Consider the following 12973-nt stretch of genomic DNA (forward strand, 5'->3'; position numbering starts at 1 on the left):
TCCGTTTGGCCTCTCGGTGAGTCAGCGTCGGCGAGAAGGAGCAAAGAGAAAAGAATAAATTGGTGTTGGCAGCTTTAATAAACGACTTTGTCGAGATGTCAAACCTGACCGGAGATTTTTTTAGATCAGCTGATGCCTGGCTTCACTTCTCTGCTCCTTTGAAATGTTTGAATTCATATTCTTTCCTCGCTTGTCAACTTCCCTGACTGAACATTCAGACTAGCTTGGAGGTTTTTCATACAGTAGTGGATCTAGTGTCTCAGGTAAGGGCACGTGAGGCTGGTGGTGTGCGCTTGAAGCATGTGTCAATACACTTTCTCTCTGCTTTCTTATCTCAAATCTATCTTTTTCTGCCTTTAAACAGAGCCGCATTATGTTTCCTCTCATCCTTCATCCTTCCTGCAGCGTCTCACCTGTCTGATGGTGTACAGCAGCTTGCCGTACGAGTAGAGGATGACGCAGAACGGCAGCACCAGGCAGAAGGTGAACAGACAGACGACGTAGGAGATATTGTTCGGCGTTTGGGTCTTCCAGTCCACCGAGCAGGTGGTGCCGGGACCCTCGGGCCCGTATCTGCTCCAGCCCAGCAGCGGAGGTACGGTCCAGGCGATGGAGTAGAGCCAGGAGAAGCAGATCCCTCCCAGCACCGGGCGGTACTCCCTGCCGTCGGCCACATTGGGCGCCATCATGGTGCAGTAACGCTCGTAGGACAGGACGGCGAGGGAGATCATGGAGACGAGGCCTGAGGAGGAAGCACAGACAAGCGGTCGGTAACTGAATAACGTGGCGTAATATCCTAAAAATCTAATCAACACTTGGGCTTTCAGGAGCAGTTTGTCCCAAAACAGAAGCGCCTGTGTTCTCTCTCACTGCGTGATAATGATCGAGCAGCTTTTAGATCCACAGTGAAGTAAATTTTCTGCTTGTTGTTTTATCACTGAAGTGTTTTTTTGCTTGGACAGCAGCGGCGTTCACCAGCTGACGGACTGCATTCCACAAAGGGACTTCCTGTTATTCCCTCTGGACCTTCTTCTTATAACAACACAGAATAAGCAACATTTTTCAACTCATGCATCTGTGTTTGCTTCAGTAGGCAGTAAATCAAAAATCTTTTTGTCCACGTTTGCTTCTTTTCCTCATTTTCTCTGCATTATACGTCCTTTTGGTTTTAAAGTTTCTGTTGTTTTTTCAGAGCAACAACAGAAATGATTTGTCAAGCAAAAAAGCACAGATATTTTAAGGGTCCAGGTTCCTAAATGTGAGAATTTGCTGCTTTTCTTTGTTAATAATAAATTGATCATCTCCATGTATTTCAGGCTGCAGAATGGACAAATCATTTTGTGTTTTTAAAGACCATGGGATTAATAACCGTTAAATTATGTCAGATTAATCCGTGGTGAAAATAATCATACTTGCCGCCTGCTATTTGCAGTTTTTGGCATTTTTTAAATTAGATTTTGGTGGAAAATGCAAATGACAATACAATAAATTAACTCAATCATATAATTAAACTGTGAGGACGTCCTACACTGCAGAGCCAGACCTTCTGGAGGAATAAACACCCAGAGGCGACTGACTGTGTTTTCAGAAGTTGACATTTGTTTTAATCTTTGTAAGAACGTCGTATACGAGCATTTTTAAATACTCGACACTTTAATTTTATGATTGAGTTCATTTACTGTGCACCAAAACCTAATAAAACGTACCAAAAACTGCAAATAGCAGGACAGCAACAATCATTGCTTTCATCACTGATTGATCTGCGTATCATTTTCTTGGTTACTAATCCCATGTTGTGTAAAAACACATAAAACGCCCCTCCCAATTTCACTAGAACTTAAGCTTACATAATAATAATATCAAGATTTTTCTGTTCAACAGTCTGAAATCCAAAGATAATCAGTTTATCGTTATGTAACAAAAGACAAAGCAGCAAATTCTCATATTTTACATCCTGGATGCATCAGGACAAAAACTGAAAAAACTGAAGAAAGACCTTCATCAAGTTATCCAAGATAACCGGATGATAACCGAAACACTGTTATCAAGAACGTTTTTGTCGGCCCTTGGTCTTCTCCTACTCACCTGTCGATCCACAGGTGCAATAAAGTTTTGGACGCATCATATTTGATACTTTTGCCTGAGAGATGACTTCTGTTGTAGCTCTAATGAACGTCAAACTGAAAAAGTGAATTTTTTTATACAAAATAAAGAATTCTCTGTTCATTTTCGCAGTCAAACTTTGTAAAAATAAGACGAGCGGATCAAACGGTGAGCCTTTAAAAACAGCTTTTGTATCCTTCGTTTTAGATCCAATTTTATCCTCACGCCCTCAGCGGGTCTGTGGCTGAAAGCCTGTTTGAAACATCGAGTCAAACATGCACAGAATCACTGATTCAGACAAAAGCACGGCCACATGCGGCTCTTTCTCGACATGTTAATTGTTTAATCGATGAATGTGTCCTGTTGCAGTGAATTGTTGCTGAGGTGACTCAGTCTAAACTCAGGGCTAATCAGCACGCACGGCCTAAAGTGCTGCTCTAGGGGCACTTTACCTCTGAGGCTCATGGGAACAGAGGCTTTGATTAGGGGACAATCATAGCACCTCCATGTATAATGACGGTTTCTGATTGGCTGACTTGGGTGTGGCGGTGCGGGCATGGTGTGGGCCGTGGGTGCACGATGGGTCGAGAGCAACGACAAAGATGTCTCGAGAATCATGGAAATTATATTGTGTGTGTTCGTCAGTGTAACCTGTGTGTGTTTGCAGGTGGATGAAGAGTGTGTAAGAGCTCTCCGCTCATTACCGATGCACGCTGGTGAGACTCCACAGGTCCACCCGGAGTCAAACAGATGCTTCATTAGCATACTGTGCGAAAATAATACAAGGTTTAATCACACGGGAGTTTTCATTACATAAAAAAAAACTGACTTTTAAAGAAATACTGAGGAAAAACAAGACATCCAAGTCGATAAATGTCCACATGAGTAGATTTTGTTTTGATAATTCTGCTTGATAAAAAGTTAAGCTCCTAGGATTGACGCATTTTTCTGATACGACCACCAGGGGTCGCCAAATGTCAGTTTCAAAAGCACAATATATAACCTCTGCCACTAGGGGTCTCTTTCAACCAAAACAAAAGACGTTTGTGAGTGTTGCGTGGACATAAAACGTCAACAAAAGTCACAGTGAAGTCAACGTGTCATGTCAAATACCAATCTGACCGAGGCAACACGTCTAACCTCACCTCTTGTCGTTTTTACAATCATTCACATAACGTGTTTATTGGCTGCAACTTAACTATGTGCTGGTGCGACTAACACACCCAAAAAGTGAGACTACCACTGTGAAATATTGTTTCCTTCCTGTGATCCTGTTATTTAACTTCTTGTAAACTTGAAATAACGAGCTCTTTCTTTACATAATTGTTGCCTTGTGATCACCACATAAGTGATCTCAACACAACGATCCCTGTTTTCACACGACTGTGTAATTGCCGTGCTGTCAACTAACCCCCTGATGACTTTCTATTGAACATCTGCAGGAGGAGAAAACAAAATCTGTGTTGAAATTACTAAAGGATTATACAATCATGGGTAAATAACCGTTGTGGATGTTTTTAATGGGAATGCTCTGCAGCTTCTCCTCACGCTGACTGATTTTTCCATTCATTCCCTGTAATGATTGCACAGTCTTTACTCTGAGCCTGGTGGGGATGCGGGGACACGTATTAGTCCCCAACGTTGGCTTTGATTCAAACGTCGCCCACTTTGATTCTCCACCATGCATTTTAATGTTCCTTTCACCTGAGGCCCGATTCCTCGTCATCCAGCTTCTTAGCGGTGCTGAATGGATTTATGGTGAGTGACCGAATGTCCAAAGGCTGAGTCAGCACAGGAGCTAGTCATCTGTCCTTGTCTCCTGCTGTTCCATCTCATCCCACTCTTTCCCCTTAACTCTTTCTTTCTGCCTTTCTAAATCTGAATGACCCTCTTCCTCTTTCTGCCTCTTACTCTGTAACTTTCTACCTCTCTTATCTTTCTTGTTTCAGATCCAACTGCAGGAACTCTTGTGCTGAATCAGACCACTTCTTTAAGTATCATCTAGATGCTGCACAGCATACGAAGAGTACGTGCAACATACAAGAAACCAGGTTAATGTCGTCTTTTTGCTGAAACCTCACAACGTTTTGGGATTAGTGTCACGTTCACGTTCACATTATATGTTTATGACCCTGCTGTTGTATCAGGATTTGGTGGGGGATGGTGGTGGAGTTACAGCCACGCAGGCTGCCAAGCCAGTGACTGCAGTTCGAGACCGCGTTCAAACGTTTCAATAAAGTGTGAATCCACTGGGTATATTTAAGGACACCTCAGGACGATTTCCACCCGTGTTCGTGGCGTCAAAACCGGGTGTACTTATCTAAAACCTCGTCACATCTCCAGCTGGGTTCACGGCGACTCAAGCAGGTATTTTAAGCCAAAAAACAATCTTTTCCGAACCCTAGTCAGGTGTTTTTTGTGCCTAAACCTAACCAGACCATAAGCGTCGTCACAACCTAGAAAACTGAACCTAAAAAAAACATGAAGTTGTAGATATTTAACATATCTGTGGTTTACAGACACTGCCAACATTTATTCTGGCAGCTGGGTTGTTAAACTGCTGTTTAAACGTCAGGGGAAAGAAAGTTGTTAGCAAATATTCTTAATATGTGCAACAATCAAAATAAAGCAGCAGTTGCTGATTAAATTGTTGTTCCCTTCCTCCAACAACGCTCATACAATATGTATAACAAGGAAAAAGAGAATCTGAGACAAAGGTTAAAACAAAGGAATAAAATATATTCAATATTAATAATACAGGGCTGGGAGTTGTTCTCAAAAGCACCTCATAAATGTGAGAATTAAGCATGAAATCACAATATTTTTGACCAAATACTTCAACATTAATATGATGACAATATTGGTACTTTCATAAAACATTAGCACAGTGAGATGTCTGATCAATAATCACCAGTAATGTGGATATAATGACTGAGTAGATAAAGACAAGTATTAGAACAATCAATCATTTCACTGTAATGCAGCTTTTAAAACCAGTAAAGACAACACTTATGTCACACCATGATATAACAAGTCTGATATCACTATAATATATCGTATATAAAGCTCAGCCCTGTGCACAAATACCAAAAAGTCTTAAACTAATACCTCCATCTGTCTCTCAGTTATTACCTAACTTTTACTTCCAGTCATCCTGCAGCTGAGAGAGAAAGTGAGAAAAGGAAAGACTCCTCTGTGACCTCATGAAGAAAGATCTTATTCCAGTGACCTGATGAGGCTTGATTACAATCTCCCTAACAGTCCCTGACTGCACGGTACAGTAGCTCTGATGCAGTCTGGGTAATTTGCAGCGGGGCGGACGATGCTTCATTAGGGAATTAACAAACGAAGTGGATTCTGTCTCGAAGGCAGGCGGTGAAACGAGACGTCTCAGTTGTGTTTTCACTTCAGTCCTGCCAACCTGAGAGATTCATTTCTGTTTTATGAGGCCTGTAAGTGACACAGTATCTGTACACAGACTGACTGAACGGAGTAATGTGTATTCGTGGAGGAGATATTGATAAGTAACTGTCAGAAGTAATCAATTACATTTACTTTATTTGAGTAGCTTCTTCTACAGTAATGCTTGTTAGGAGATTTTCTGAAATCGCAGGGTATCTTTGATGGCCTCAGAAGGTATTAAAAAGTAATAACAATTAAAAATTAATTTATAAAAGTTTTAAATATTTAACACACAGGGAGTGATGTTATTTATAAAATGTTTTGTATGTGACTGCCGGCTATCGGGTGACGTTACACACATATAACCTAAAAGTCTGATTAAATATATCGTATACACATGTTAAAATAATAATCAGAAAAGAACGGTGATATTTTGGAAGTAACGGACAATAACTTAGAAATACAGTAATTTTCTGTAAATAAAATACAGTTTTTTGATGTAATTTGACATCATTTATTTTTTTGGCCTTTAAATGTTTAATTTAGGATATTTACACGTATAATAACGATAAAGTTATCTTTAAATATAGTCAAACACTGTTCATAATACAAATAATCAGGCTTAAAATGACAGGGCTGTGCCGTTTTTCTTGGATTTTAATACATAATTTCAGGCGAATAACTATATAATTTATGGATGTTTTGTGAATTTCATAAATACAGGGAAAAAATGTAAAATAAACAGAAAAAAATCCATAAAATTGCCAAAATTAAAGTGAATCCAAGGTTTCAATTTACTAATTTTTGTTTTAATTTAGTTATCTTTTTGAATCTATCTGCCCTGATCTGCCATTAAAGCAGAAAGTGTGTGCAGGAGGCTTTTTTCATTCTTTATGGTGCACATACATGAATACATTAAATTAATAAATCATTTTTAATGGGCTAATCCGCCTATTTCATGCTGCTTATCCTGATCCAGGTCATGTTAATTTAATTATCTGTATCATTTGAAATTATGTCAGAAACTGCTGGAAAAATCTGATATAATAAAAATAGGTCATTTTCTCTATTTCCTTTTTTTTTTTTTCATTAGTGATGTCGTCCACTTCAGCACAGCTGGGAACGCTTCTCATCGTGGGTTGTTTGTCTTTGCATAAAAGTCTTGATCGAACAGCGCTGAACAAGAGAAATGTACGTCATGCACTTAACTGCCTTTATCATTATTGCACTTATCAACAAAGGCCCACCGGGAAGCCAACATTTCCTGAGCAATTGCACAATTTCAATGCACTTAATACAAAGATACTGTAGCTAAATATCCACTCTAAAGAAGTGATGCACTTCGAGCTAAATCTCATCCTCAGGCAGCAATTTTTTCCACTTCAGACTCATTTGAACTCTGCAGAGTTCAAACCTACGACTGCATGTATCCGCATCGCATTGACACTTCCACACAAGGTGTCTGTACGAGGTCCGCGACCAACACTTAGTTTCATTACCAGTCGATCTTGTTCTATTGTCTTATTACAGATTTGCTGTTGAGTTTACAAAATGTCAAAATATGGATCTCAATTGCCTAAAGCCCAAGATGACGTCTTCAAATTACTTATTTTGTCCGGCAACAGTGCAAAACCCAATGATATGTATTCATATTAAACAGAGAAAAGCAGCAAATCATCACATTGGAAGAGCGAGATCGAGTGAATGTTTGGCATTTTTGCAAAAATTGAAAATCAAAATAACAACTGTCAAGATTAATTTTCTGTTGATCCACATATCAATTAATCAACTGACAAAATGGCAAAAATAAATGCGATCGCAGGTTCTTTCATGCTTTTATCCATCAAAAAACTCCACTGACAGCTCAGAAATGAGCATCTATGCCCACCCTAGAGCCTACAACAGCCAATGGGTGACCGTGTAGACATGTGACCCACTCTCTCTTCTTTATCCTCTGTGTGAGCCACTGACTCGCCAGCCTCCAGATGATTGATACATCATGTAGCCAATGAAATTTCAGATCCTGCAATCATTTTTTTAAAGCCCTAAACTCGGAAATTATGTAATTTTAAGTGTTTTGGACCTTTGAATAGGCTGTTTTTCCACCTCAGCACTTGTTTTTGACTATTTTATAAGCACAAAGTTTGTGTAAATAAGGAAATAAAGAACTGAAATAAGTTTTGTCCCTGTTACTCTCAGGCAGGGGTGTTTTATTTCTGTATATTAATCACTTTTAACACAACAAGCTGTCCATCTGCCAGAATACAATGTGAGTTAACTCGAAGCTCCACTGTAGGTTATTTCTGGACATTTTCTACCTGAGCTCCATTTCTTCTTGTTTTTCCACCATCAGATCGATTCTGACCAAACTGTCATCAATCATTAACACCTCACATAAATCTTTGATGCTGGTGTGCCCATCTCTGCACTCCATGGTTTTAGAAAAGCCAACGACCAACCCAGCCACACAATTACATCTCTAAAGCATCTTATTCAAGGTATCTTTCAGCAGTGAGCCTTTGATCCTCTCACGTACGGTTTTGAAACTATTGATTATTGCTTGTTTATTCTACAGCTAACTTCTAACAAGCACAAGTGAGACAAACATTGTGCACAATTCATCAAAAGAGATTTTCAGGTTATGGGAAAACTTCAAATCAGATTTATAAATTGGGAGTGTTTCATTACAGAGTGACTGTTGTTTCTTTTTTGAAAGGTTTGTTTGTAGCATCCAGGATTGTATTGGAGAGCTGCTGACCATGTCAGTAGCAGTATAGTGGAGTTATTGGGGGATTTAGTCAGAATCCTTCAACTTGATGGGGAGAAAATTGAGAACAAAGTCCAGGTCAAATGGTCTGCCAGTCCAGCCTCCAGAGAGAAAACACATGATTTAAGAGCAACAATGAAGAGGGAACCTTCCTGCAAGTCCAGACTCCATAGAAGAAACAACTAATTTAAGAGCAACAACACCTTACTTCAAGTCCAGACTCCAGAACAAAATCATATGATTTAGAGGCAACAACATCTTACTGAACTTTACCGTAAGTCCTGACTCCAGTGAGAAAGCAACTGATTTGAAAAACATCAAATCAGTGCAGGTGTGTAGTTCATTTCCAGCAGCAGACCAACAGGTCCTGCAGCATGTGACCTGGTGCTCTCTACCTGATGTGTGTGTGAAATTTGGGGGCTTATAAAATCTTTTTAGGTCATTTTCGATAACAGTGCATGATGTGCAGAGTGGTCACACTGAAAAAGGATAGATTGGATACAACATTTTCACACTTTCACCTAGAGTCCAGAGTCCAGACTCCAGAGAGAAAACCAACAACTTAAGAGCCACAACATCATACTGTAAGTCCAGACTCCATAGAGAAAACAACAGATTTAAGAGCAACAACCACTCAGTGCAAGTCCAAACTCTAGAGGGGAACAACTGAATTAAAAGCAACAAGAAAAACTCCTTATTGCAGGTCCAGACTCCAGAGAGAAAACAAACAACTTAAGAGCAACAACACCTTGCTGCAAGTCCAGACTCCAGAAAAGAAAACAAGACATTTCTGTGCAACAGCATCCTACTGCACCGAACTGAAAGTCCAGACTCCAGAGCAAAAACATACGATTTAGGGGCAACTACATCTTACTGCACTTTATTGTAAGTCCAGACTCCAGAGAGAAAATAAACAACTTAAGAGCCACAACATCATACTGTAAGTCCAGACTCCATAGAGAAAACAACAGATTTAAGAGCAACAACCACTCAGTGCAAGTCCAAACTCTAGAGGGGAACAACTGAATTAAAAGCAACAAGAAAAACTCCTTATTGCAGGTCCAGACTCCATAGAGAAAACAACAGATTTAAGAGCAACAACAACTCAGTGCAAGTCCAAACTCTAGGGGGAAAGCAAAAGCTTTACGAGCTCCAGTGGGCAGTACAAGTAATAGAGAGACATGATGAAGAGGTGATAGGTGACGTCTCTTGATTCATTCACTTGTATTTGCAGTCAGTCACACACTCCCTTAAGTACGAAGAGATAAAGCATCTAAATTCAGAGAGAGCACGAAAACACTGACAAGTGCAGCAGGAATTCCCCTCAATCATCATCATCTCTCTCATCTTTCCTCACACCAGTGGCTTAAAAATGATGATCCAAGTTTCTGAGCAGAAGGTTGACATTAGTAATTCAAGTGATTGTGCTGGAGCTGAAAGGTCACAGGTCTGATCCAGCACTGGTGAAGAGCTCTTGTAAACAGACACAACCTCTAAGGATCAAGATAAGAGCCTATAACAAGAGCATATTTATTATGTAATACGATCAGAAATGCTTTTTCCGTGTTTTTCAGAGTTCATCTCTCCTGCATCCTCCCTCCGAAGTTACCTCTGGGACCGAATCTGAATTATGACACATCACACTGTCACATTATTTATGTCCCCAAAGGAAATTTCAGTTTGCGAGCTTATAGCACAGCTGAATGTTATCAGAGGTCAACAGCACACTACCTTCACCACTTAATGGGATTTCAATCAACTGCAGAATGAGACGAGTTAACAGGATCGTAATCATATGTTTCGAGTGAGTTCTATGATTTTCTTCATTCTCTTGAAAGCAGCTAAAGCGAGACAATTAGGTTAAAATCAGGTAAAGGAGAGTAAATCAGCCATAAAGGAGTTTGCTGCTGCTAATCCTGAAAAAATCCTCAGTTTTGTCCACTTTCATCTGTAAAATTTGGGGCTTATAAAATCTTTTTAGGTCATTTTCGATAACAGTGCATGATGTGCAGAGTGGTCACACTGAAAAAGGATAGATTGGATACAGCATTTTCACACTTTCACCTAGAGTCCAGAGTCCAGACTCCAGAGGGAAAACAACCGATTTAAGAGCATCCACAACACCTGACTACACCTTACTGCAAGTCCAGACTCCAGAGAGAAAACAACCAATTTAAGAGCAACCACAACACCTGACTACACCTTACTGCATGTCCAGACTCCAGAGAGAAAATAACTCATTTAAGAGCAACTTCTTACTGCAAGACCAGACTCCAGAGAGAAAACAACCGATTTAAGAGCAACTTCTTACTGCAAGACCAGACTCCAGAGAGAAAACAACCGATTTAAGAGCAACCACAACACCTGACTACACCTTACTGCATGTCCAGACTCCAGAGAGAAAATAACTCATTTAAGAGCAACTTCTTACTGCAAGACCAGACTCCAGAGAGAAAACAACCGATTTAAGAGCAACTTCTTACTGCAAGACCAGACTCCAGAGAGAAAACAACCGATTTAAGAGCAACTTCTTACTGCAAGACCAGACTCCAGAGAGAAAACAACCGATTTAAGAGCAGCAACACCTTACTACACATTACAGCATGTCCAGACTCCAGAGAGAAAATACCCTATTTAAGAGCAACAACACTGCTCAAGAGGGCAGTAAAAGTAACAGAGATGGATGATGAAGCTGTGAGTGAAGGAGAAGAGACGTCTGTGCTCGAGTCTATTTCAGGATTGATCAATTCTCACTAAATTTAGTCGATTTTCGTTTAAATTCCTACCTGATGAGAGATGAGCAACTGATGAAATGCATAAGCTCAGGTCGCTTTGGACAAACATGCATGATCAGACTGAAAAGAGGACAGTTTGGATACAATATTTTCACACTTTCAGCCACATTTAAAGTCAATATGTTAAGAAAAGAAGAAATTAATAGGTGGTAAATGATCAGTGATAAAAATAAGCAGATAGATTAGATTTAAAGCTTAAATTCTTTCTTAGGTGTCCCTTTAGGTCAGTAGCTCTCCAGTGACACATATAAAATAAAACAAAAATCATCAGCTCACCTAAGCATGCGTTAACGAACCCGTACCAAACGCACCCAGCGCGCCCGATCAGCCACCGCCCCTGGGTGCTGGCCGCGAAGCTGAACGGGGTGCCCAGCACGCTGACCAGCAGGTCGCTCGCAGAGATGCTCACCAGCAGGAGGTTCATGGGCGTGCGCAGAGCCCGGTACCTGCAGAACAGCGCGAGCACCAGGAAGTTACTGAGGAACCCGAAGGTGCCGATGAAGCCGAGGCACACCGCCACCACCAGGTGCCCCCTCGGGCTCAGGGTCGGAGGAGGGAGAGAGCCGGGCACCTCTTCGTACGTCGCCGCCGTGCCTCCCTCGGGACAGTGCGCGCAGCTCAGGCTCACGTTGCACACGATCATACCGGGCTGAGTCGCGAAGTTTGCACCGGCCCGAAGTTTGCACCGACCATCCGGTCTCGGTGCTTTTCATCCGGTGAGCCCATCTGGAGGAGCGAGGGGGGCACGGGGGAGCGCGCTGTGGCACCGTGAGCGCATTAGTGAAGAACAAGAAGAAGAAGAAGAAAGAAGAGATGTCTGAGATGGCTTTACAGTCCCAGAGAGCTGCTTGGAGAGTGAGTGAGGATTCAGACAGCAGATGCCGGTGTCGTGTTAGATCCGCCCCCTCTCGCCGTGCGCTCCCGGTCCGGAGAGGTGCGCTCCTTTTCGGCTTAGCGCGAAGTGCGACTGAGCTTTTATCACCCACAGCGCCTTTTAACGCGCTGGGGGACAGAAACCCTCAACATGAGGAGGTGTGTGAGTGCGTGTGAGCACGCATGTGTAACAACCTCAAACCACCATCAGACCAGCAAAGAAAGTGAGTATTGCATAACAAGAATGCCTGTGGCTGAAGTTAATATCACACCTCTGTCTTCATGATTTACTTGTTTTTTGTCGAGATAGAGTATTTCAACTGAGCTCAGAGGAACTGGTTTAAAGGCTGTGACAGGTGCGTGTAGTAGCAACTACACACTTTACTGCAAATCCAGACTCCAGAGAGAAAATGTCTAATTTAAGAGCAATAAGACCTCACTGCAAGTCCAGACTTCATAGAGAAAACAACTGATTTAAGAAGAAGAACAACACCTTACTACACTTTGCTGCAAGTCCAGACTCCAGAGAGAAAATGTCTAATTTAAGAGCAATAAGACCTCACTGCAAGTCCAGACTTCATAGAGAAAACAACTGATTTAAGAAGAAGAACAACACCTTACTACACTTTGCTGCAAGTCCAGACTCCAGAGAGAAAATATCTAATTTAAGAGCAAGACCACCTCACTTAAAGTCCAGACATCAATGAAAGTATTGCATAATAAAACATTTGTGGCAGAAACGCACTGGAAGTGAATATCACAACATCCATCATCGTGATTTACTTGGCTTTGGTCGACATAAAGTATCTCAAATGATCTCAGAAGAACTGAGTTAAAGGCTGTGACAGGTGCATGCACCGCTCAAGACTCCTCTTCCGCCATCTTTATTCTAGCGCTCGTGTTTCATCCTGGTCCTTCTTATTCCAGCAGCACTTGTTGCAGATCTTTGAGAGGAACACGCACATTTCATCCCAAAATGGGAGTTTTTGGTTATTTTGCGGCAGAAATATAGAAGCTGTTGCATTTAGATCAG

The 12973-nt window shown here is 41.2% G+C and overlaps 1 protein-coding gene across 1 annotated transcript in view; it reads right to left on the bottom strand.

The window, feature by feature from the left end:
• tmtopsb (teleost multiple tissue opsin b) overlaps nucleotides 1-11710 on the bottom strand; it is a 33273-nt gene extending 21563 nt beyond the window's left edge. The window contains exons 1-2 of the mRNA XM_073488551.1: nucleotides 11344-11710; nucleotides 414-742 (exon numbers count right to left, since the gene is read on the bottom strand). Coding sequence (XP_073344652.1) covers nucleotides 414-742; nucleotides 11344-11710 — 696 coding nt within the window. The remainder of the gene's footprint in view (nucleotides 1-413; nucleotides 743-11343) is intronic.
• Between the last annotated feature and the right edge of the window lie 1263 nt (nucleotides 11711-12973).

This window comes from Pagrus major, chromosome 19 (assembly GCF_040436345.1).
Source record: "Pagrus major chromosome 19, Pma_NU_1.0".
In the NCBI taxonomy this organism is placed as follows: Eukaryota; Metazoa; Chordata; class Actinopteri; order Spariformes; family Sparidae; genus Pagrus; species Pagrus major.